At 45.7% G+C, this 26377-nt stretch overlaps 1 protein-coding gene and 1 long non-coding RNA gene across 2 annotated transcripts in view; one reads left to right on the forward strand and one right to left on the reverse strand.

Annotated features, from left to right (window-relative positions):
• Positions 1-17945, reverse strand: part of LOC109283576 (uncharacterized) — a 47983-nt gene extending 30038 nt beyond the window's left edge. The window contains exon 1 of the long non-coding RNA XR_002090798.2: positions 17760-17945. This is a non-coding gene — a long non-coding RNA (uncharacterized LOC109283576). The remainder of the gene's footprint in view (positions 1-17759) is intronic.
• A 1708-nt stretch (positions 17946-19653) lies between these two features.
• CCN1 (cellular communication network factor 1) lies at positions 19654-22316 on the forward strand. Its single transcript, XM_006277505.4, has 5 exons — positions 19654-19883; positions 20082-20295; positions 20624-20971; positions 21099-21301; positions 21413-22316. Exons 1-5 carry the CDS (start codon positions 19824-19826, stop codon positions 21710-21712), a joined length of 1125 nt encoding a protein of 374 aa, XP_006277567.1. The 5' UTR covers positions 19654-19823; the 3' UTR covers positions 21713-22316.
• Positions 22317-26377: the final 4061 nt, after the last annotated feature.

Raw genomic sequence — 26377 nt, forward strand, 5'->3', positions numbered from 1 at the left:
AGCATCTCTGACCTAAGTTATGGCTAGCTCTGGACAGTCAACAAGTGGAGATGAATTAGAGTAAGGAGCCTCTCATAGCCTCCAATTATTTTCCTGCATAAAAGACAGCTCAGAGTCACAGCCCTCATACTCCCAAAATGCAGGGACTGCTACCAAGTGGCTTCCCCTAACTAGATAAGCTCACCCAAAAGGCAGGGTAGGGAGCAGATAAAGCCATAAATTCATTTACTCCCCACAGTAATGCCTGTGTGCTTTGAACATTTCAGATCCTCAGAGAAACAGAAATTAGGGAGACACTGTAGATTGGTAAGCAAAGACATCAGCCTAGTCTACAGGCCAGTTAAAGCAAATATAGAAAAAGATATGATGCAGAGGTTATTTAACTTAAAGAACAGTGCGCTCCTCAGATGCAATTCTGGTCACCTCAGTGAAATAAAGTACAAGCTGAAAAGGTTTGGAGGACAGCAACAAAAATAATTAGACATGTGGCTGGACTTACAATGACGGGGGATTTCAAAAGCATTAGAAGCCAGTTAACTATTCAGAATGATGAAGGAAAAAACTAATTTTTAGTTATTCTGTGGAATTCACTGACACAGAAAGCCAGAAAGGCAAAATATGTGGCTGTAGAATTTGATGAGCATTATCACCACTTGTAGCTTTGCAAGTTAAGGCAATATGAACAGTCTGTCCCTGAATACAGACAGGTGACAGGCTGTTTGTTGGAACAATTTCTTAGGAATAAGAAATTCCAGATCCACCACAGTCTTCCTGTGTGACCTTTGGCAAGTCATGACATTTCTCTGTGCCTCAAGTTTCCTATCTGTAAAATGGAAACAACAGTACTTTCCTAGCACACAAAGTTGGCAAGACACTGTGCGAGAGGGAACAAAGAACTACCAAAGAGTGACTCTTCAGGATTTAAGTTAGGAAGAAATTTCCACACATCTAAAAGTGCAAAATTAGACAGAAGCCTGTTTCTGGGAAGGGGATTCAAATTCCTCCTAAGCATCAGGATTGGTAGGATACCAAGTTAAACAGACCTATAGTCTGACATGACATAGCAGATCCTATACTGAATCAGGGTGAAATATCAGCAAGAGGACAGCAGCTTATACCCCGTAGTCAGCCCTGAAAACATAGCCCATTTATAAAACATTTGTTTTCTTCATGATCTAGGTGGCAATTTGCTTCTGAAAATATTTTCCTTTCTACAACCATTGATGCAAATGAAAACAAAATAAACTCAGCACAAAAAGTAGTTTAAACTGCACTGACATGGAAAAACTAGGAGCAAGAAAGTCAAAGTTAAGGCTGACAACATCCCAGGCACCTCAAGGACTGATCAACAACCTAAGTTTAATATATGCTCTGTCAAATGCATACATATCAAGTCTGCTCCTGTTCAAGTCAATTACAACTCCCATTGGCATTTAACATTTCCATTTGCGCAGGGGGTGGACTAAGGATAAGGGGTGGGACATCCGTCTGTATTTGTTTGCCTGTTCCACAGTTGCATACACTTAACTTTTTGTGCATTTAGAAGTTTACCTAAATATTTCAATTATTTAAAGTGTAAAATTACAAATGTGTTTGACTACAATATGTTCCTATTGCGTAAACCTCTCTTCTTGGCCACATTCATAATGAAAACCCTGTTGAGTCAGTAATAAAATCCAGAAATCTTTCAAGTCTTAGAACTGAATGTTCAAATTTTGTAGCTCACTTCCTTTTCTAACCAGACAGCAGGACTGCCAAGAGAATTTCTGGGCGTTCAGCCCCTTTTCATTTATGTGCGCGCGCGCGCGTGTGTATGGGGGGGGGTAGGTATATACATACAGAGAGAAAGAGAGAGAGAGAGGGAGCAAGTGAGAGTGAGCACTTCACCGCGACTGCCAAGGAGCAGACACTGATTGTTTTTAACCCAATTTATGTACAGAATCAGAATATATCCTGTTTTCATTTGAAAGGGATTAATGCCTCAGCCTTGGTCAGGGAAAACGATCAGCTCTAGCTCTGTCAATAAATAAATGTTCACATTTCATGCCAGTGAAAAAATAATACAACCTTAACTTCTAGGACTGGCTTAAAAAATGTATGTGTTAAAACACCATAGTTCAGCTTGCAAAATGGCTAGATGCACATACTGCACATATATGTACAATAATAGTACACAAGCACAATTTACATACATAATTTTGGAAGGTCATTTCCTTAGAACTTAGTCCTGAGAAGAGGTCAATGTCTTCATTGTTCATGGAAGCCAACAAGTAATGAGGGTGCTTGGGAAGTCACAGCACAAAGATTTTGATAGCTAAATATACAGGCATTACTATTATATTACACAGGACACCTGAGATTCCTGCATGATAGATTCAATAGTTTATTAATCTCAGACACTAGTTGCAAAAAGAAAATTCCACAACTGCACTGTTATTTCTCTGTGGTAGCACCGTCTGCTTTTGTATTTATGCTGTAAATAGTCTGTTATAAAAGAGACAAAATAGATTTTACATATGTAAGTGCAATAATTGCTGTACAGGAGCAAGCAATAGCCACGTGAAGGAAAGGACAAACATTAAAAGAGGTTCATATGGCAAAAAGATACAAAACCAAGTTCAAGTTGGAGAGTTTTCCCACACTTTGGTTAAGTGCATTACCAACAGGCTATGGATGTACTCTATGTGATCACATGAAAGTCTGACTGTATATGGCACAGTACAATGTATCCCTAATGCATATATCATAAAATATCTGCAGCAGGGGTACTTAAACTTCTGTTAAACTAGAGTACCAGTTAAAGTACAAGTTTCATGACACCAAGATAATTAGGTCAGGAAACATGAGCATCAGTGTGAGTTGAGAAGCTAAACCCCATTTCTTTTCTTCTCCCTCAGAAGTTGTCTAAGAGCCAGGTAATCTTAACCCTAATCCAATTTTGAAATGGATGAAACCAGGGTCAGAATATACTTACTACATAACCAGGATCACAATATACCTACTACCGTAGACAATTCATAATGGAAGATATTATGGGGCAATTGACTCCCCAGGTGAAAGGACCTGGACCCAGCAAGGTATCCACCCAGATGAGGTGATGGTGCTCAAAGGGGAGAACTGCCTCACTAGGATCATCCATCATTGGTAGCTGCTTAGGAGCATAAGGTCTTGTACATACTAATACAGTTCATTAGTGGCTCTATTATTGTATTTATGTGGTACTTATCACTCTAGTATCCATTTCAGTGCATTTTCCATGCAACACACTTGTGATGCAGGGAACTGCTATTATTACCTTTTACAGATAGGAATTGAGGCACAGAGAGGCCAAAGAATCTGCTCAGAGTCACAGCAAAAGGCTGGGACAGCACAAAGACCAGTTCCCAGCTTCCCCCCCACCCCAACTATTAATCCGGGAACCAGAAAATATGAAATGCAAGCAGCACCATCTTGGAAGTTTTACAAGTAGAATTCCTGCCAAAAGAGGGCAGGGAATTGCGGAAGTGCCGATGCAAGAAGGCAAATTATTTGCCACCTCATCTCCTAAGTCCCAGAAATACTGTTGACCTGGCCTAATAAATTTCCTCAGAACCTAGACATTCTCTTGGCCCTGATCCCAAATTCACATAAGAAACCATTTCATAGGCAAAGTTCTTATTTACAGTTACTCGCTCCCATAATATTTCATCTGAGGTGGCATTTTTAACACCCCCCACTACTGGATGAACTGTCCCTTTCTTCAGTTTTTAACTAATCTAGTAAAATCCCATAAATATTAAGATGCTTTGGTGCTCTACATTCAGACAGAAGGCTGGCTGAGGAGAAAGTGCATTAGCATTAAAATGATGGTTACATCCAGGCTGAAGCTGACAATACATTCATTTTTAAGTCTCCTGTCATTTTGCCAGCTGTCCCTGAGGAATGGACTGTGCACCAACTGTACTGCCTTCAGACAGCATGATATTCAGGCAAAGGAAAATCTCTTGCCAGGCACACAGTGGGTCAATGTGCTAGTTTTTCAACCTCTGGAAACCTGGCGTTAGATTTTTTGTTTTGCTGCAGACCTACATGCCACTCCAGCCACAGGAGATGAGAAATACAGCGGAAGGCAGCACTGCTGAATACCCAGTACATAAGAGTGTGTTTAGGCAAACTCTTTTCTTCTGGAACAAGCAGATCTCAGCATGGGTCTGAAGATCACTGTTCACAAATGTTCATGGGGCATAATTGTTGTTTGAATCATTATTCACAAATAGCTTATAATGAAGGAGGGTGGGGGTTGGAAAAGCAAAAGTTAAATTTGGAGTCTAATCAAACGTGTTTCTATTATTCTACTCCTAAGAAACTTACTCTAGCAGGGCTCTCCAGCTGGAGATTTTTCTTCACTTTAGCACAGTTTCCCTCACATGGCACCTTGGTTTTACAACACTGCAGTCTACAAAACTTCTACACTAAAGCAACTTGTTGTTAGGCAATTCTAGATGAAGGTCTCTGTATAAACCCCTATGTACAGGCTTCCCTTCCCAGGGGGAAACAGAGTCCAGCTAAAACAATTCTTTAACTTTTTCCTTAGATCTTCCATAAGCTCAATAGTTTCAGCAAGTTTTCTCCTGGACATGACTTCCTTCAATCCTTCCTCAGACTCCTGAGCCCTCTTCCCTCTCAGGCAGCAGATGCCTGCACACTCTTGGTGACACTGTATGGGTGCAAGGGAGTTCAACTGGTCCCACTATCCCAGTCTCCAAAACCCTAATGAGTGAGGCACTGTCAGCTTCAGCCTCTGGATTTGCTTCACTTGTCCCTGGGTCTAATTTTCATGGTGACTTATTTGGCTATTAGGACTTCACCCAGGCCTCTTCCTAAACAACCCTTCACTTCTCCTTCCTAGATCTCCCCCAGGCCTCTTCATGTTCCATCACTTATTGGCTTGGTCCTTCTGCCCACACACCTATCACTGACCTGGGCTCGCTAAGCCGCAAGTTTGCTTTGTATAGAACCGTGCACCGACCTGTGATAAGGCTCCTTGACCCTTGGACTACAACTCCCAAGGCCTTCAGACTTCAATATACCACTGCCACTAAGGACCAAGCCCTCAAGCATGCAGGACCTGATCAATAGAGGGGCCACAGCTCTTCTACTGGGCCTACCACATAATCAAGGGGAGGACAAAGTTCACCAAAGTATCCAGAAACAGGCGTAATAAACACTACAAGCCAGGCTCTGTGCTAGGATTCTCAGAAAGTGCAGTGCAGGACTTAAGAGGGCAAAATGGCTTTATGCCACAGGGCATAACTAATTTACAACAGGCTTACATGGCTGTCTCTACAGCTCTGAGGAGCCAGAGCGCTCAGCACTACTACAACTCTTCTTCCTACTGCTGACATGGCCCTATGCTGGGAGTGAGACAGAAGGGTGCCACAGAGCTACCTACATCAGGGTTATGTTGCCCCCCATACTAAGAGTATTTCCCACAGTTGTTACAGTTACTCTTTAGGCCACTGGAGTGCCAGGTTTAGCACAGCTTGACAGATTCATTCACTACAAGTGTTGGCTGGAGGGAGAAAAAAACAGTCTCCTTGTGGCTCCTGGCTTTATTCACATGCTCTATTCACTATTAAATAATAATTAATCTCAGTCCACAGTAAGTGACTGTATTTAATCATAAACAACTTACCAATAGACATGCCTTAACACAGACTCTTACTTCCCAGTATATACTTTCCATCCATCAGGAACCTTTCCAGCTAGGTCAAGCAGGCAGCTTAGCCCAAGTGACTCCTCGTAGGCATTACTATAATCCTCCTTGCTCCGATTAACTAGATTAGCAAAACAGCTCAAGGGATATCTCTCAGCCCAGGGAAACTGCACAGACAGAACAAGAGTGAGACAGGGTGTCTTCCTATTCCCTCAGTCTTTGGGAGTTTTTCACAAAATCTCAGTGCAGACTCTGGATTCATTTACATTTACAAGGATGTAAAACTGAATTCCACTGATTTCAACTAGGTAATTCAGTTTTAGAGGCAATACAACTGAGATCATAATTTTGCCCCCCACTGAATATTGATGAAGATACACTGCTAACCCTTAAAAATCCCCTCAAATCTGTAACTGGCTTTCTGAGAAATCCTGTGGCTATATGAATGATAAGTGTCTGCCCTGAATGTTTTTGGCTTGAGAAGGTCCTGTCAAATGAGAAGAGACCTGCACATTTCCACAGACAGTAACGCTAGTGGCTCTTGTTCTACACTGGCAAGAGCAGCGGCTCTCAATTTTTATAATATTGCTAATAATGCTTTGACTATGCAAACTTTGGCTTAGATTGGGCTCAAGGCACTTAGCCTTTCATGAGGGGCAGTGTGAAAGATCAGAAGCATTCTGGCATGCACAGGAACTTCCTCTTGTGCACAGTTTGCTACTGGGGATTAGAAGAGCAATATCTTTGTCTATTCCTGATTCTTCCTTTCCTGCTGAAGAGGGAGCATCTCAGCAGCAGCTCTGTACTCCCCCTGAGCACAGGGCCTGTCATTCTTTTGGTCCATTATGCCAGCCAGGGAAGACTTAGTCCACATCCCCACTAACCACAATCTAGCTCTTTATTTTGTCAATCGTTCAGGCCTCAAATGTAGGATTGGGGTTTTTAAAGGAAGCTTTTACACCAGCTAATATTAATAGAAACATTTTCATGATTTTTTTTAAATGTCAATGGAGCACTTTTATTTTTTTAAACATTTGCCTGCGGTGCTTGAGAGCCAAACACTGCAGCATTGTGCTAGCACATGGAACTGACTATAAACAGATCAGGCTGCTTCCCTGTCAGATGAGTGAAGTCAGCATAGACGAGGAAAAGTAAATTTCTGCATGAAACATTTACTGCTTTTAGTGAAAATAATTTCAAAGTGTTAGTTGTAACACCAGCAAGAGGCATTTTTAATTAGAGATTCTGATTTTCACAGTGTACTATGTAAAAACAGAGATATATCTTGAAAATTCACAGGATATCAGCCTATCCTGTCACCAGGAGGTACAGACGGTGTGTGTGGGGGAGGGTATCTGCCCACTACTTATCTTGAGGGACAATAACTTTGGCTTCACTCTTCATCCAATCCAGAAGTTCCACTTGGGCAAAATTCCTTTTTGAAGTCATTGGGCATTCTGCCCAAGTACAGGATCATACCCTACCCTGGTTCTGGGCAATTAGACAGGGCTAGCTATCATGATACGCTAGCATTCACTGTGCACTAGCGTGATATAAAGGGGAGGGGTCAAAGGTATAACAGTACATACAAGGAAGCTGCTCCGAAAGCAAGAAGCTTTCAATCATGCTAACTTTCTTCTATAATTAACACGGGAACTAGACTTTAGCACTGGTTAACACAACTGTTTGTAACCCTTCTATGATTTCAACACTTAGCACCTGGACTCATTATTTCTCTACTATGGTACAATTAAAAAGGTACCTAAATCATAGGAAAGGTGATAGGGTCTGCAAAAGCACTTACCTGATATCACCTCCAAACACTACTTCCTGTGGCTCCAATTCTCGAGGACAGGCAGCCATATCCTTGCTCCTTGGCTGGCTCAGAGAATAACTTTCTCCCCCTGACTCAGCCATAAACTGACACAGGCTATAGGTTCAGCAGAATGCAGCTGGAGCAAGGGTTTGGCCCAACAGGCACATCAGCTTTGACAGCCTGGTGCTGTGCTTTGTGGACTGCTCCCCTGAGGCTTCTTTTACCCACAAATGGCTAAGATGATGGGGATACTCCATGTGAAACTGAATTTGATTTCACTTCCCCAAAACAGATTTGGAAACATCTTTCAGATTTATAATCTAAGCAAGCCAAGATTAGCCAGGATTAGCACATCTCCTTAATTCACAGCAATGATGGCCTCGGGGTTGTTGGGGGCCCGGGCAACAGAGTCATTTGGGGCCCTTAGAGGTATGCACTGAAGTAAATATTAACCCACCACAGCTGTATCGTGGATCTTTTTAATATTCTTTGGGGGAATTAGATACACAGTTGAGTGTTAAAATGCAAATAGAGCCACTTCCTTGCAAAAACTTCACCCCCACAAAATTTGGGCTCCCTGAAGTGTGGGGCCCTGAGCAGTCACCCCGTTTGTCCTCCCCTAAGGCCATTACTGTTCACAGGCATGTAAACCTGGGATGAGTGCTCTCTTCCCAGATAGCTACTTTGTGTTGAGGAACACCCCTCAAGTACATATGTGATCTGTGGGTCTGTAAATCCTTTCTATCTGCAAGGATGACATCATGTCTGTGTATTTTCTGCCACAGAGAATCTGATCAGACTTTTTTGTTGAAGTATTACTGTTTACAAATGAAGGGCACAGTCCACAAAACACTGCAAAAAAACCAACAACTTTATTTCTTTCAGGACCACCAGAGAACTATGATATGCTCCCATGCAACAGTGACCCTAGAAAATGAAAAGTAGCCTGGAAGGAGTCTCAAGAGATCACCTAGTCCAAACCCGTACTTAAACCATCCCAAACTCATCTAACCTGCTTTTAAAAACTTCCAAGGATGGAGATGCCACAACCTCTCTGGATAATCTGTTCCAGAGCTTAACAACCTTTACGGAGAGAGAGTTCTTATTTGCCAGCCTAAATTCCCTCTACTGGCAAAAATCCTCAGCATCACCAATTAGGGATCTGGCATCAAAAATCACCTTAGTTCCAACTATAACCTTAGCACTAAGGATCATAACTGTTTCCTCACCAAAGCAAGGGAGGTCTCAATATCAGGATATGGGCTGACTCCTTTGCTTGCCAGGGAACAAATATTAAGTGTCCTAACGGGAGTGACAACAACTCAATCTCTGGCTCAGCATGGAAAAAGCAAAAGTCACACTCACAGAAGTCACCTTGTGTGAAAATACCAGTAACTAGTCAAGAGTGGCATCTCTACCCACATCAACACCAGAAGAAGCATCAACACTGCTATTGGTATTTACAGTTGCCATCAATGACATCTCGAATGATATCTGTGGCTTCTATGCAGAGGGAAGCAACCAGGTCTCCAATACCATCAATACTGAAATCTTTGCACTTGGCACTGGCATATATTCCAAGGTTACTTCAAAGGTTCATGCTGCTTATGAACTATGTTGATTCTTTGTGGAACTGAGAGAGGTGTCTGCTCTTCTTCATTACTGGAGCAAACCCTCTTCCCTCCCTCCAACAGGGAGTCTTCTCCTCTCAAATCACATCAGTCAGAAAGAAGGTCCCTCTCTACAAAGCAGACATAGTTTAGAGCTCTGAAGCATCCCCCTCCAAAACATCAATGGTCAGGTCAACCTCTGCTGCATCACTCTTACCAGGATAAAGCACTATGTTGGTCCCAGGGGGCATACTGGGGACATTCTTCTGGGGTGTCCAGGAACCAGTCTCCCTCCTGTAATTTGAATAAGTGTAGAAATCTCAGTTACCCTCTGTATGTCTTGTCAGACCTTCATCTACAGAAGGGAAGAACAAAAATAAGTGCCTGAAGAGGAGGGGACATTACAGCCTCTGGAAAAAAAAAGTTTAATTTCTCAGTGTCCCATTATCACCCTCCACCAAAGCAGCCATTTATTCAGCTCCAGCACCAGCCCCTCATGACTTAAAATATTTCAGGAGCTACTTGCCCAACACTAAAACATCTTTCACTGAAGAAAAACTTAGCACCTTCCTGATAAGCCTCACTTGACCTGCAGTCAACACATCTAACAGTTGGCTGACTGAGTGCTACGGATGCAACTGTTTCCTTCACATACAAATGATCCTACTGCAAAGGAGAAAACTCTGCACATAATTTACTTTTCTAAATGACAAAGATTTTCCATATGGGTATCCCAACACAACCTCAAAATTCTTCACTATACTTTGCATTTAATGCACCCTGGATTTTTGTAGACAATCCTATCAAAGTCTACCTTGCAGGCTGCCTTACCCATACAGTAATACCCAGTTTTCTTATCCAGAATCCGAAAGGGGTCACTCTATGCTTAACTACACAGGAGAGAACCCACTCTAACACAGGATCTTAATACTGTCCTTACAAACCTCATGGAGCCCCACTCTGACTCCATTTCTGAATCTTTACATCATTGTTACACCTGGAAGATGTAGTAGAGTGCACTCTCAGTTAGTTTGCAGATAACATTAAGGTGGAGGGAACAGTGGATATGCTGGTGGACAGGGCTAGGATTCAGAGACCTCAACAAACTGGAGGACTGGACCAAAAGAAATTTCATGAAGTTCAGTAAGGACAAGTGCAAAATTCTGCACTTAGGATGGAACAACCCCATGCACCGGTACAGGCTGGGGACTGACTGGCAGAAAAGGACCCAGGGGTTACAGTGAACAATAAGCTGAATATGAGCCAACAGTGGGCCCTCGTTGCCAAGAAGCCTAACAGTCTGTATTAGCAGGATTGCCAGCAGATCGGGGGAAGACATTATTCCCCTCTATTCAGCACTGGTGAATCCACATCTGGAGTACCATGTCCAGTTTTGGCTCCCCACTACAGAAAGTATGTAGACAAATTGGACAGTCCAGTGGAGGGCAATGAAAATGGTTAGGGGGCTGAGGCACATGACTTATAAGGAGAGGCTGAGGGAACTGTGCTTTTTTAGTCTGGAGTAGAGAAGACTGAGGGGGGGATTTAATAGCAACCTTCAACTACCTGAAGGGTGGTTCAAAAGAGGATGGAGCTAGACTGTTCTCAATGGTGGCATATACGAGAACAAGGAACAATGATCTCAAGTTCCAGCAAGGGAGGTTTAGGTTAGATATTAGGAAGAACTTTCTCATTAGGAGGGTAATAAAGCACTGAAACAGGTTACCCAGAGAAGTGGTGGAACTTCCATCCTCGGAGGTTTTTAACAAAGCCTTGGCTGGGCTGCTGTAGTTGGAGATGGTCCTGCTATAAGCAGGGGATTGGAATAGATGGCCTTCTGAGGTCCCTTCCAACCCTAATTTTCTATGATTCTATCTCCCACTCTCAAGATAAAAGGGTTGGTAAACTCCTGTTACTGACCCTTCTTATACAACAACCTATAGAAATAAAGTTGGTTTAAAACCTTGTCCTATGCTTAATCCCCAGACTGTAAGGCTTTCATTTGAACCCGTCTATTAATGCACCTGTGTTCTCTCCAAAACTCCATTCCTCTCCAGGGCAGAAGAGACTCCTCACATTGGACATTTTGAGGATCTTGTTATATTACTCTGACAAGACAAAAGCATGCCTTCTACTGCCCAACGCTTCAGAAGGTCAAACCACCTCCTCCTAGCCAGGGGTGGGTAATTATTTGTCTGGAGGGCCACTTAAGTTTTGGTGATCTGTTGTGTGCTGGGAGAGGGTGTCAACCAGGGCTGGCAGGCAGGGGTGGGGAGCAATTGATCCTATCCAGCCCTGGCCAGTCTGCCATGCACACACTGCTGGGGGCACTGGATGGAGCAGCCAAGTAGGCAGGGTCTCCAAGGAGACCAGCCAGGAGGACTCCCACGGGCAGGTTAAACTCAGCTCCAGTGGATGGGATGGGGAGTGGGCAGGTGGGGAGTATCATCCAGGAAGGGGATGGGCAGGGGCCAGGACAGGGGCCTGGATTGTGAGACAGTTAAAGTACAGGGCCAGGGCCCGGGGACAGAGCTGCAATCTGCTCCCCACACAGCTTGGCATTGTCACTGCCCCACAATCCCAGCCCCAGCTCTGCCCCGTCCTGCTCCTGAATATCACTCCCCACATGCCTGCAGCCCCATCCCATCTGCCCAGCCAAGCATGCCCTGCCCCTGGGGGTCCTGGCTGGTCTCCATGAAGACCCCACTCCATCCAGTGGCCCCAGAAGGGGGTGTGAGGAGGACAGGATGGGGTGCCTGGGCAGTGACACCAGGTCCAGCAGCGGCAGTGACACTGGCAGTGGCTGCCAGAAGGAGCCACCACCACCAAGGCTGCTGGGAACCTAAGTCCAGCCACCACACTGCCCGAGCTCCACCACACAGGATAGGGCTGAGGGACCCGCCGCAGGACAAATATGATCCTTTGGGGGGCTGTATCGAGCCCGCGGGCCATATTTTGCCCACCCCATCCTAGACAACATAAAGAAGGGTTTTAGATCTGCAGTAAAGTGACTGATATCCCTCTCCTTCAAGATGTTAAAGGTGGTATCACTAGACTACAAGTTACATCCCCTGCATACTTTAGGAACAACCCTGTATCTAGAATTTGCAATAGAAAGACTCCCACAGACTCCCTCTGTGTGTTCACAAGGTCATCTGAAAAAGCAAGGACTCTCTGGCAATCTGGAGAGCTCATATCGTTTTACAAGTGTTTGTTGAAACAAGGTTCCTACCCAGGAATGGGCAAATTGCTGCCCACCCCAACTGACTTCTGCAGTTTTGCCAGATTTCAAGATTGGACCTTCTGTGTGCAACATTTCCAGATGGAGCAATATTTGTCTGCCAACTTACATTTCAATAAAAGGTGAACTGAACAAACTCCAAAAGAAATGGGACATCAACACGGGCTTTCAGACAGCTTGACATGACATCTGCCACCATGCAGCCTTGAAAGAATTTTTTTTGAGGTTGAACAAATCTCAGGGTAAAGAACATTTCTAGGCTGTGGTCTGTAATGGTTGTAACTTGCTGTGTTGGCCTATGTATGTCTACATCTTAAATGGAACTAGGAGTCAGATGGCCTGGCTTCTCTGCCATTACCTTATCTACTCTAGATTATCCATGTACTTTCCCTGTATATGCAGAGTTTTGTCTGCTCTTCCTAAATTTAAAATGCGCTGCATCTTCTTATGACAAACATTCTCGTTTGCCGCTGTTGAAAATCAAAGTTAAAATGTTGCTTATAGGTGAAAGCCCTTGTCTCAGATTCCCTTGCCCACTTCTACTAACGCCAGCCAGCTCATGGCACATGTACATCCCAAAGACACCTTCTGTGCTTCAGAGCCACATATTTGTGCAGACAATTAAAAAACTGTGCATTGGTTGTAATCAGGCCTAGATAACAAGGCTAGATTTTCCCAGTTGCTGAATACACATATTGTCAAATCTGAAAACTCAACCTTTCCCCCACCATGATTGCAGAGTGTAGTAAATGCACTGAGAACCACACACAAGGTGTTGAGAACCTCACATCATTAATTTCTGAATTTATACAATCCCCTGAAGCTCCCCGGGGCCTCTGACCTCTTCATATGTGCATCATTCTCTGTTCCATATGAACTTATGGAAACACTGATGGTATTCCCTGCGTTGCTTGATTCTTTCTACTCTGTTTTATCCAGGTTCTTAGACTGTGCCCATCAGTGGGTTATCTGAATACCTTTCAGGTCAGACAGACATATTCACGATCCTTTTCTATACTGATCATGGATTTAGGGTGTATAAATGCTGGCCCCTATTGAGAGAAATTCAACTGTTACAGGATGAGTACAGTTTGAGGCCACCATTTTGGCAGAAATGGTAGTCCTAAATATGACAGACATAAAACATTTTTATACAACTAAATGAAAACCAGAATTTCTAGGAAGTCTGAATCTGAAGCTGAACTATTATGCCAGAGGTGGCCCAATTATTTCCTTCTTGCTTCCACAAAAGATACAGTTGTGGTTACTCAGCCTTCTGTGTCCTGAGGTGAGAGGGCATGCACATACAGATGTGGCCCAAGGGAACACTGCTATTCAAAAAACAGCACATACACACAGACTGGAATCCACATAGCAACATACTTGAAGAACAGCAAGTTTTAGCCCATGAAATTTTGAATGAATTTTCCACTGGGGAGAGACTGGTTGTTCCCCCCACTCTTTTAACTGCTATCTTACAGGAACAACAAGAAACAAAAGGATGGTTCTTGATTCCACTCTGCTGTCATGCCAGACAAGACAGTGGTTTATGCCTACTGCCTAAGTTACTCATTACAGAACTCTGTTACTCACACAGAATCAGCACAACTTAATGAATTCTGAGATTTATTAATTTATCTCCTTTTCCTGTTGGGCTAGATAGAGGCCATTATTTTCCTCCCCAGTTCCACAGTACTGGAGTCAAGGGAAAGGTGCAGTGTATTGAAAAGTCAGACTTCCTCTACACATGTGGACAGCACTATATAGCATATAGATATATAGTATACCAGAAAATACAGGCAATGGCCAGACTGAGAGAGCTGGCAGGCTGGAGCTCAGCTAAAACGATGGGTAGAATTGGTGTTAGGGAAGGGAAGAAGGCAAAGAGGAAATTCTGCACCCAAAGAATTCTGCAGTAACTCTGGGCAGAGCAGTAAAAACTGGAACCAACTTGAATGCTAGAGGTTGAGGCCTCCCTGCTACTCTGCTGCTTTGCTTGTATGCTTAATTTGCCCCACTGGATTTGCACCTCCTGTGAGTCACTGAGAGGAGCTATTGACTCTGGAAGAGCAGATTTAGTGTAGCAGGAACCAGTGGCCTGGCAGGAGCAGCAGAAGAGGCCCAATCTAAGGTAAGTAAACATGAAAAGAGGAAAGGCTGGTGAGAGAAGAAACTGAAACAGGGAAAAGAAGAACAGAGAGGAGGGGAGATGGAGGAAACACATGGTAGGGGATGAGCAACAGAAAAAGAGAATGGGAAAGAGGAAATTAAAGACAGTACAGAAAGGTTTGAGTTCTGGTTTTAATCAGAACCTTCCCTCAAATTCACCTAATTATGACCCTTTGATGTTTCCATTTCAGTTCTGGGCACATCCTTTCACTTAAACCAGTAGCACCTACAGGAAAATCTATTCCATACAGTTCCTCTCAAAACTTCAATGTCCCTGAAAATATTTTTGAAAGACTGAAATTCTTAGGTGGGTGACCAGTACCACCCCTCAATGACATTTTCCTGGTCTGGCCACAGCGAACCTGTTTCCCTGGAGAAATAAAAGTTAAAAATCCAGGCCCGTGAAATGAATATTATGATATACATCCCCCAATCTAGCACAACCTGAGTATAACCAACCATTCCAAATCCCTGCTTTTATATGCTCCTAATAGATTCTATCAAACAAACAGCAAATGCACAAAATAGGAGAAGCCACTAACATACTCTTCATTATGTGAATTGTTCTGAGTAGCGTTCATTTTCCAATTTATCCAGTGTCTCAAAAATTCTGACACTTGACTCTAATTAGATTCTAGTGGACATCATCATCTTAGGGCAGAACATTATTTCCCTCAATCTCTTTCTCCAAAGCATATTTCTGAAGAAGTAGGAACAGTCTTGTATATGTGTGGATTACAACAGGGAAATGTGTGCAGCAGTGGTGAATGAAAGGCTCACAAGGTACCTTGAACCCACAAGAAGCTCACTTAATTTCAGATTTTGTTAACTACTTAAAATTCAGCCCAGACTTGTTTCAACATTCACAGCTTTTCCAGTGACTACTGGTTCTGTTTTCAGCAAACTAAGTCCAATTTACAGGTTTCCACTGAAATACTGTGAAATTTCTGGTAAAGTGAGATAATGTTTCAACAACACTGTATTCACTGACGTTTGTGTGAGACTTATTGAGCATCATTAAAGCCAAAATTCAATTAAAACTTGGGTATCTGTTGATTGTAAAAAAAAAAATAACAAAAACCAAATATTTGCATGAATCCCTGAAAGATAGGACCAGTCTGTTAAACCCAATTTAATTCTGTTGTGTATCTTCTTCTGCTTTAGAGGTCTCCGCATATTTATTACAAGAAAATTGCCATATTAAAAAATTGTTCCCAACAGTAAGTAATAGAAACAGTTTACATCACAGTAGCACTTCTCACAGAATATTAGTCATCCTGGATAAAACTGTATCAGCAATGGGTTCCACCTCAAAAGCAATTGGTAGATCTTCAAATTAAGGCATCCTAAAAAAGCATACACCTCACAACAGGGAAACCTGGAGGACTGGATAGCTCTGAGGTTGGAAACAGGATATGAAGTCTTTCTCCTCCTAGTTACCAGCTGTAACTCAGCCAAGTCAACAGACACTGAAAGTTGTTCAATCTAAAGGTTACTGGTGGCTACGCAATGGTGTCACACCAATTCTTTATGATAGGTATGAACGCAAACAACCTGTCACCACAGTGGCATTCTCAAGAGAGAGTCCAACAAATATGTGACTAGAGACTAAAACTCCCTTTTTGTTTGACAAGGTTCTTTGAGCAGATGTGATATCTTTTCTTAGATCAACTGAGAAGCTGGAAAAAAGTTCTTAGCAAGCTTTTGAGTGCAATCTCCTTTCTTGTTTGAGGCACTTTGGTGTGTAAAGGACAGGAAGCAGTGCTGCTGCTCATATGGGATTTGTTTTGGGAAAACAGGGCCCAGAACCAGGGACCCACGCATCACTTTAGCTTTACTTGAATGAAAAGAACTAATGAAAAGATTCAAGAGGAGACAGGGAGCCCCCGACCAGCCCCTCTGCAGCTGTGTCTGGGTTGCAGCAGGGTGCTGGGACAAGCTGGCGGTGACAGCCGAGGTACAGCTGGATCAACAGGAGGCTCCTTGGAAAGGCATCAACTGTGCAGCACGCTGGGTGCTGCCAACCCAATCTCCTGCGCCTGGGCCACGGCTGCCCTCTGCTTCCACCCACACCCAGGCACAAGGGCTCCCGTGGGATGCACAAAATAGAGACATCCTCAAGGAAGGGCTCGATTGCATTAAATTAAAGCTGGCTAGAAACCATCTATACAGCTGTTCCCTTTTCAAGCACTAACTTTCTAGCAGGTTGGTTCTTTCCACAGCGAGGCAGCCGCTTGGGGGGGAGGGGGGGGCGCGATTACTTGGCACCTGTAGCCGGCCAAATTTACCCGGCGCGGATCGCACAACACATGCAAGGTGCTGGGGACCGGCCCCCGCTCGCTGCGCGGGCCGGGCCCGGAGGAAGGCCGCAGGCTGCGACCCCGCCAAGCTGGGGGGCACGAGAGGAGCAGAGCTCACAGTGCGTCACGCGGTGACTCACAGCGCCCGGGCCGGGCGGGGGCGGGCTGAGGCGACGCGCGGGGCCGGGGCCGGGGCCGGGCTCGGGGCCTCCGACTTCCGCCCGCTCCGAAGGGCTTGGAGGCGGCGGCTGCCTCACGCCCAGCCGCGGGCGGGTGACGACGCTCCGAGGCTTTCACCAAATATGGGCGGGAGCTGGAAGCGGCCGCGCGGCGCTGGCAGCAGCGACCCGCTCCCGGGCACGGGCCCAGCAGGGCCGCGGCCAGCGCCTGCCCCCGGGCCAGGGATGCCCTCGGCCGGCGCCGGGCGTGCGCCACCCTGCACGGCCCCGGGGCGGGCTGCCAGCAGCCCCGCGCGCCACCATTTTGAGCCGGGTTTGCTCGTGGCTCCGGGTTTATCGCGGGGCCGCTCCCGCGGGGGCCGGGCCGGGCCTGGCCGCGCGCAACGAAACCGCGCGTGTCTCGGAAACGCCGCCGGCAAGGTTCAGGCCGCTGCTCCGAGCCTCCGCTGAAGACAGGGCCCCTAATATCATATAATATATAATAAAATGTAATGTATTATAACATAAAAATGAAACATAACTAGATCGTGTCATGTAATATAAACATCAGATATACCTATATCATGTCATGTAATGTAATATAAATCTCAGTCCCCTGGGGCGTGGCCAGCAGCGCGCCCCTCCGCCCCGCAGGCAGCGAGGAGCCCCCGGCCGCGGCTGCCGCCGTGCTCAATGACAAACAACGCCCGCAGGAAGGAAGCGGCCCCGCGGCGACCCCCTGACCAGGCTTGGCCCCGGGAGCCCCTTACCCTGACACACGTGCGCGGCGCCGCGCTCTTCTCCGTCACCCTTTCGGCGGGGGAAAGGAGCAGGCGACGAGACGTCTGGGCTTGCCTGCTCCGAGCAGCGGGGCGGGTGGGCTCTGCTTCCCCATCCTCCCCGAGCCGCACACAGGCACGCATTGTATGGAAATGCCGCGCAGACAGGTTCATCAGATCCCCCTCCTCTTGGCATGCCCTCCCTCTCCGCCGGCTCCCCCCCCCAGCTGCGGTTCACGGCACTGGGAGGCTGAGCGGTCTCCCGAGCCCGCTCTTCCCACCCCTCCAGGCCTTGGAGGCAGAAAAGAGAAGAAAGCCCAAACCTGTGTTAGGAACAATAATCTCATTTGCAAAGAAAAATCCTCGGAATGGGGGACTATTGTAACGGTGCCGGGCAGCAGCCCCGACGGCTTCGCTCCCCACCCCCACCCGCCCTAATAAACCAGCAAACTGCAGCACAAGCCAGTTGGCTCCGGACTGCAATTCCTCCTAAATCATGATAGACGGATTGCGTGAAAAACAGGAATTCCAAAGAATTTCCTGCCCTGGGAACACAAGCGAGGTCTATATTTAACACCATCCCAAGCTGTCAAGAATGCTTTGTGGTTGGATAACAGCAGAAAAATGTGGAAAATGCGGGCTACTGCTCTACCAAATATGGCAATATTGTTACGTCTGGGCTCGAAATCACCATCTGGAAACATTTACACCGCCCCGAGCCCAAAAGAAAGGACGCCACAACGGGAGCTCGCGGCTCTCCGCCCGGCCCCGACCCTGACCCTCGGGAAGGAAACCCCCGGCTCGGAGCGGGGGGCGCCGGGCCCGGGCCCCTCCCGCCTCGCCGTGGGCCTGCACCCGGGCACGGGGCTCCCAGCCCGGCGCTGCACCTGGTTATGCAGAGAAATGAGGGGCGGGGAGCTCCAGGGCTGCGACTGCAACCGGTCACCGGCCCGGAGATTGACTGACTAGGGGGGAACACAGCAGAAAAGCCCGCAGAGCCTCCCTGCCCGCCCGCCCGCCGGATGGGAGCAGTCCTATGAAGCGGGCGGGCTCCCCTACCCAGTTAATGCGGGCTCCGGCAGATGTTGACCGCGACCGCCCAGCGGGTCACCCGGAGTTCACTGCTCCGCGGAGCCGCGCTCGGGGCTGCGGGCACAGCTCCGTGGCAGGGAAACTGCGAGGCTGCCCGGGATCCCGGCAAAGGGCAGCGGCCGACGGCCGCCCCGTCTGCCATCCCTGCCGCGCCTTCCTCTCCGCCCGGGCGGCGCATTACAGGCACAAGTGCTCGGACTTGGCCTCCCGAGGGCGGGGGCTGGGGAGCGGGTCCAGGAGGGGGATGCAGTCCCGTGGCGGGGGGGGAGGCGGGGCGGACCGAGACACGCGGGGGAACCCCCGCAACCAAAAACAAAACAAAAACCCAACAATAACAAAAAAAGAGGTTTCCGTGGAGCCGCGCCAGGCGCGGGGGAGCCGGGCTCGTGCACGTGCCCCATTCACAAACGCTGCAGGCAGCCAGGCAGGCGCCCGGCCCCGGCAGGCGCGCACCCGCGCTCTCCGGCGCTAGCTCGGAACGTTTTTGGCCGCGATCCGAAGCAGGCACCGATTCGTCCCCCCCGGCAGATGTGCTGCCTCCTTCCGGAACCCCTGCCAGAGCGCCCGGCCCCGAAGCCCCGGCGTCCCTAAAGCACAGCGCGCAGCACCCCCGGGAGGGTCGCGGCGGATCCGGGGGAAGGTGCGAGCGAGACGGGGCGGGGCTTGGCCGCGGCCCGCGCCAAGAGACATTCCGGAGATGCCTGGAACGCGGGATGCTCCGGCGTTCTGGAACGCGCGACGTCAGTGCAGCTGCAGCACGCGGCGGCCGCGCGCTATATAAGGAGCCGCTCGCGCTCTCCCTGCTCAGACGGCGCCGGGACCCCCGAGAGGAGCGGACCCGTCAGCCCCTGCCCGCCCGCCGTCACAGCCCACCCGCGCCCTCCCGGCCCGCCAGGACTTCGGAGCAGCCCGCGGCTCCTTTCTCGTGTCCGAACCACCCCCGCGACCCCTCATCCGCTAGCAATGAGTTGCCAGGGCCGCAGCCTCGTCCGCCTCGCCGCGCTCCTCTGCCTGTGCAGGCTGGTGAGTTCGCCCGTCACCTCCAGACTCAGCCCGGGCTTTCGCCCTCGCAGCGCGGCGGGTCTTTTCCCCTGCGCCAAGCGGGCCCGTGCCGGGGCGACCCGGCCGTGGTGCGGGGGGGGCGCGGATCTCGTACGCTGGGGCTGCGCGTGTGCGGGTTGGGACCGAGACTCACCGGCGCGCACTGCTTGGCCCCCCCAGGCACTCTCCACGTGCCCAGCAGTCTGCCAGTGCCCCCTGCAAGTGCCTAAGTGCGCCCCGGGAGTGGGTCTGGTCCTGGACGGCTGCGGATGCTGCAAGGTCTGCGCTAAACAACTCAACGAGGACTGCAGCAAGAGCCAGCCCTGCGATCACACCAAGGGGTTGGAATGCAATTTCGGCGCCAGTCCCACGGCTCTGAAGGGGATCTGCAGAGGTAAGAGACTTGTGGCTTGGCTTTCTTGAAAAAATAACAGTCCCCAGAGTGGCGAAGTTTAGTAATTTGGAGTCCATGTATGGTTATGCTTTGTTGTTGGTAGCTTGGCAGAAAGGCACATGACTTCAGCAGTCTGGAATGTGATTCAGTATGTCTGGGCTCCACTAAAAGCGCAGAAGGAAAAGTGATTCCTGACTAACTTATTGTTCTAGCCTCCAGTCTCTGGGGGATGTTACCATAAAGCGAATTTAACAGAGCAGCAAATCTGCCTGCCTTGAAAAGAGCATCTCACCTCTAACTCCCCTCCTCACTCTTTGTTCCTCTGCAGCCCAGTCCGAGGGGAGGCCATGTGAATATAACTCCAAAATCTACCAGAATGGAGAAAGCTTCCAGCCCAACTGCAAGCACCAGTGTACGTGCATCGATGGAGCTGTAGGCTGCATCCCACTCTGCCCCCAAGAGCTCTCCCTCCCCAACCTGGGCTGCCCCAGCCCCCGGCTGGTCAAAGTCCCTGGCCAGTGCTGTGAGGAGTGGATGTGTGATGAGAGCAAAGATGGCCTGGAGGACCTGGAAGGCTTCTTCAGCAAAGAGCTGGGTCTGGATGCTTCAGAAGGCGAACTAACCAGGAACAACGAGCTAATTGCCATTGTGAAAGGAGGGCTGAAAATGCTGCCTGGTGAGTATGGCAACTTGGTGCCTGATGGTCATGGGCTGGGCTGGAAGGGAAGAGTTTAGTAGAAGGGGGATGGAGCCAAGATACTTGAGAAACTCATGCCAAATTCTCCACTTTTTTTTCTTTTTAGTCTTTGGATCCGAGCCACACAGTCAAACCTTTGAGAGTCCCAAGTGCATTGTTCAAACAACTTCCTGGTCCCAGTGTTCAAAGACCTGTGGAACTGGCCTCTCTACCCGGGTCACGAATGATAATCCTGACTGCAAACTTGTCAAGGAGAGCAGAATATGTGAAGTGCGGCCATGTGGACAGTCAAGCTATGGCTCCTTAAAGGTAAATCGATCCCTATGATGGCGTTCTTGCCAAATAACTGACCTGGGTAGAGGTGGGAGATTGGAGACAGACCTTCTACTAACCATATTATTTGCCATCTCTTTCTTGCAGAAGGGGAAAAAATGCACCAAGACTAAGAAGTCCCAATCCCCAGTGAAGTTCACTTACGCTGGCTGTTCCAGTGTGAAGAAGTATCGTCCCAAATACTGTGGCTCTTGTGTGGATGGAAGATGCTGTACTCCTCAGCAGACCAGGACTATCAAGATCAGGTTCCGCTGTGATGATGGAGAAACTTTCACTAAGAACATCATGATGATCCAGTCTTGCAGATGCAACTACAACTGTCCACATGCGAATGAAGCTTACCCCTACTACAGACTCTTCAACGACATCCACAAATTTAGGGACTAAATTGTGATTGGGGTGGGATGTTAACAGAGTTTAAGTAACAAGCAATGGAAAAAGGAACTTTTAATGGTGGAAAATGGTGCCTTGTCCCTGTGAGGGCAACATTTGAGATAATACAAGAGTGCACTGTGCAACTGGACACTAATGCAGCAGAGATATAAGCATATTTAAAGCTTCATAATAGTGGAGCAACTTCATTGCTTCTTTTTGGAGCACCTTATCATATTGATATACTGTTTTCTGTTTGTAACTGATCAGATAAATCTTTGTTCTGGTTATGAAAACTTTAAATTTGTCAATACTGTTCAGTTTTAACATTATGCTTCCCTCCCCACCCCACCCCCCAAACACAAGTTGGAAGTTACATTCCTTCCTTAGGTGGGCACTTTGGAGTGTTCACTTGTGGCAGCTATTATGTACCAACTTTAGTTTAATAGCAAACAGAAATCAGTTGTTTTAAAGCTGAATATTTTATTTATCAAAATGTAGCTTTTTTTGGACCCCCCCATAATACTGGAATAAGTTGTAAATGATTTTAATTTTATATTCAATGAATTAAAAAAAATTATTTATGGAATTAATCATTTAATAAAGAAATATTTACCTATTCTTAGCAGAATATTTTGAACAGTAATAGATATGGACTTACTCTGTTAAAAGCTTAAACTTCTATAAACTCTTAGTCCCTCTGAAAACTAAGACCAGCACTACTGTGGAAATAACGATTATTCTAACTTTCTTTGTGGATTAGGGAATGTTCTAAGTTGTGTTTAGCAAAATAGTCTTCATATCAATTATTTGATTTTATCATATTGTCATAATATTCAAGTTCTGCTGGAATTTGTAAAATAGGGTGTTTCACAAGAATATAATACGTGCACACTTTTGTGAAATAGTGAGACGAAGTGACTAGCCAGGGATCACATTACTTACAATAGTTGCTTCTTACAAATTAATAGTTATGTGGAAAAAGAATGTTTCACAGAGTCTGTAGGAGGTAGTTAGTTTTCACTAAATTCAAACTAAATGAGCTTGAAGCAATGACTTGTGTTAATCCTAATAACCCAGTGATTAAAAGTAAACATGCCTTTAACAGGAGAAGAATGCTAGGAATTTCAAGTACTTTTCCAATAGAGAGAGTAAAAGCTAGACAGACATTCTCTTCTCTTCCTATATCTATATATACATGCACACACACACATAAAGGAAGAGAAGAGAATGTATACATATAAAATAACACTTTAATGTTTTACTGAAATGAATGAAGTCAATCATCTACCCTTTGAATAGTTAAACATAATAAAAAGTATTTTTCTTCATGTGAGTCTGGGACACTGAGAAAGTTGCATCACTGTTTACATTAATGTTGGATGTTATAAAGCTGCAGACTAGATAGGGCTAACAATAAATCTATGACAGAGTAGGTTTCCTTTTCTCATACCTCCTCTCTTTGGTCGTCAACATAGTCCTCTAGCAAAACATTTCACAATACTCTTAAGCAGGAAAGCAAATCCTTGTACAGAAACAGATGAGGGATTTTGCATTTTCACAGAAGTAAAATAGTTACTAAATATCATGGCAAAAGACAAATTGACAGTCTGGTGCTGGGTTAAGGTTAATTTCCCATGAAAGTCTGACATAAATATTCAATCAATCAAACAAGTAGCCAAAGCTCAGTTCATATGGCAGGTGATGCTTTGCTGGAAAAATTATAACCGTATTTTCTGCTCAGTCAGGTTTTCTCCCTCGAGGCATTCAAAACTTTAGTTGTTTTGGAATTTACCACCTGGCCACCAATATTAGCCATACCAAAAACTTATCAGTACAATATTTGTTGGTAGTAAAGGTGTGAAACTCAATGGAACACTTTTGTGGGCTTCTATTCAAATTCAGCAGCAAATAGTTTATACATCAGATGCATAGACTGTATTGCCAACATGCTACCTTTTGGTTTCATGTGCTGGCTTATTGCAGGGAAGGAATTAAAGGGACATGTCCCTCAAAGGTAAGCACATAATAGCTACATTCTTAGCTAACCCAAATTTTAGTATGTTTGTACCAATGGGTTATTATATTTTAATATACCCATATTTAAATTGGGTGACTGCCCTTTAAATATACACATGGCACTTCCAAGTCTAGTGTAAAACAGAATAGTAGTCATGTCCCAGCATGAATGACATACTTTTGGCTTTTAGTGCTTAGTAAATTACAGTCCTGATCTTATAATCTTCACTAACAGGAGTAATCTAACTGGAATCAGGGAGCAAAAATTGGAGGAGTAGGCCCTATTAATAGGAACTAGGGTATACAAAATGGAATTATCCTATTAAAAGAGGGTAGGAAAATTCTGGCTACACTGAAGTCAGCAACAAAACTTTCATGGTTCAGGATTTTACTCAGAGAATGCATCTTATAGAATATATTGAAGAGCACATTTTTTTTAAGCATCAGAGAAAAAGAATGCTGCAGCAAAGTATCTTGTAAGAGAAATCATCAGCCTTACCTTCCACTTCCTCCTACACACCTGCTATAAAAATCTTTATTCTTCCTCAAGCATCTCCCTCCTCTCCGGTGCCCTAACAGAAAACCAGGTGCTTTGTACATGAACAGAGAACAGTATGCACAGGGGCTTCCTTCAAACTATAAACAGCAGGATATACAACTATGTTTTATGATCATTACTGTAATTTTATTTACCAAACAAATAGCAAAATAAAACATGGAAATCCCCTTTTAAGGCCCATGATTTCTTTCCTGTTTAACAGATGCTAAAAGAACAGTAGGCTACTTCTAAGAGGTACCTAAACCACTCATGTAAAGAGGAGCTAGGGGTGCTCAGCATGTCTAAAAGTAGGTCATTACATGCTTCACACACCCCCACTAACAATACCAAACAAACCATTCTACTCTGAGTGGAACTTCCTGTAACCAGGGCCAGACTCCATGAAATCCAGTCAAGAACTCAACATGCCAATTATTCACATAAGAAATGCTCAAACACTGCAATGATGAGAACCAGAACAGAACCCAAATGCCAAAGTAATCCAAAGTTCTATCTATTCTTGTGCCCAGTGTTCCTCTTACATACTAAAACAATCAGTACCATAAAACACATACTGAGTTGCATGTTTATTTACCTTATTCACATAAGGCAACAAAGAAAAACATCTTTTTATGTTATCTTCCCCTGAAAAAGGGGAAAAAATTACAGGCAACTCTAGAGCACTCACCAGGAAGTCAGATTCAAGAAATATATTCAGCCACCTCTGCTGGAATTCCTCTGAAGTTGTACTACAAACAGGCAAACTGATGGGGAGCAGATGTGTGAAGATGTTCACCTCAAAAGCTATCTTCTTGCTAAAAGTGAACTAATCCCTGACCACCTTTATTCCCCCAAAGCAGCTTCAGATACAGGCTTAGAGCCAGGCAATCCCATATAAAATGCAGGGCTGTTATCTAGCACTACAGGTTTCCCAACATTTGCCATTATAAGACCACAATGACAGCTGCTTATGACTTTGCCAAACTTACATCTTTAGGTTGAAATTTTCAATTCCTGGTAACTGCCCCAGGTTGCATCTCTTTTTCCAATACTATGAGAGAAACAATTGAACCATTCTAAAAACCAGGATAGGGAAAAATACATTTTGTGCATATTATAAAAGCCTCAGACTATAGTGCCCCTAGGGTTTGAAGCAGACTTTACATTTCAAGACAGGTGACATTTGTGTCAGGAGTGTCTCTACTAGGAGAATCCACCCCACTAAGAGAAGTTATAAACCTGCTTGCTCAGCAGACAGGTAGACTTTCACAGTTAAATTTCCTGATGATTGCATCAGAAGGGACAGGAGTCAGATCTGCACGGATGGGAGGTGGAGCTCAGCACCTTGCAGGATTGACCCTTTATGCTAAACTACTGCCTGCTCTGCTTCATAGCCATTTTAACTTAGGCACATTACAATTTTTCACCTTTATGCATGCAAATTATTTTTCTGCCCACTTAATACATGCACAAAATCCCCAGAAACAGATGAACTGTGTACAGATTATGAAGGAACCATCACTAAGGTACCTAAACTTTGAAGACACCAGACAAATAATTACAACTCATGAACAGATGAAGCAAGTGCTGCAAGAATTTTGTTTACTGATCTGGGACTGCTAAATACAGTTTGTATTATAGAACACCCTGAGGTAGCCCAAAGCACTTTATATGCATGAAATATATTAACAACTCCATTCACCTCTGAAATCCAGCCATCTATGGGATTCAAATGCATCAGCCAACACAGAAAAGTAATTTTATATGTTCTTTTATGAGTTTTTTATCTAACTCAGGCCACAAGGGAAATTTTTCCAAGATAGACCACACACAAAAATCCATATCAGAGTATAGCTAGGATAAAAGCATTAACAATGTGTTCTCTTATGATGACATTTTTATTAAAAATGGAGATCCTGAATACTTTTATTCTCGTCTCCAAATCCAGCAGTACTTTCCAGCAATATGTTGGGGACATTGGTTCAGTACTAGATCAGAAGGAAACCATAAAACACTGAGCCATCCAAAACAGTTTAATTTCCCTGGAAGTAACAAGACCAAGTCTGACCCCAACTAGCTTCTGAAATCCAGAGCTTCTGAAATCCAGCAGCAGGGGGGCGGGG

The sequence above is a fragment of the Alligator mississippiensis genome, chromosome 5 (genome assembly GCF_030867095.1).
Source record: "Alligator mississippiensis isolate rAllMis1 chromosome 5, rAllMis1, whole genome shotgun sequence".
NCBI lineage: Eukaryota > Metazoa > Chordata > Crocodylia > Alligatoridae > Alligator > Alligator mississippiensis.

Coding starts and splice junctions, on each gene's coding strand:
- CCN1 (XM_006277505.4), top strand. CDS start 19,824: ATGAGTTGCCAGGGCCGCAGCCTCGTCCGCCTCGCCGCGCTCCTCTGC. Junction 20,296..20,623: donor TCTGAAGGGGATCTGCAGAG/GTAAGAGACTTG, acceptor GTTCCTCTGCAG/CCCAGTCCGAGGGGAGGCCA. Junction 20,972..21,098: donor AGGGCTGAAAATGCTGCCTG/GTGAGTATGGCA, acceptor TTTTCTTTTTAG/TCTTTGGATCCGAGCCACAC.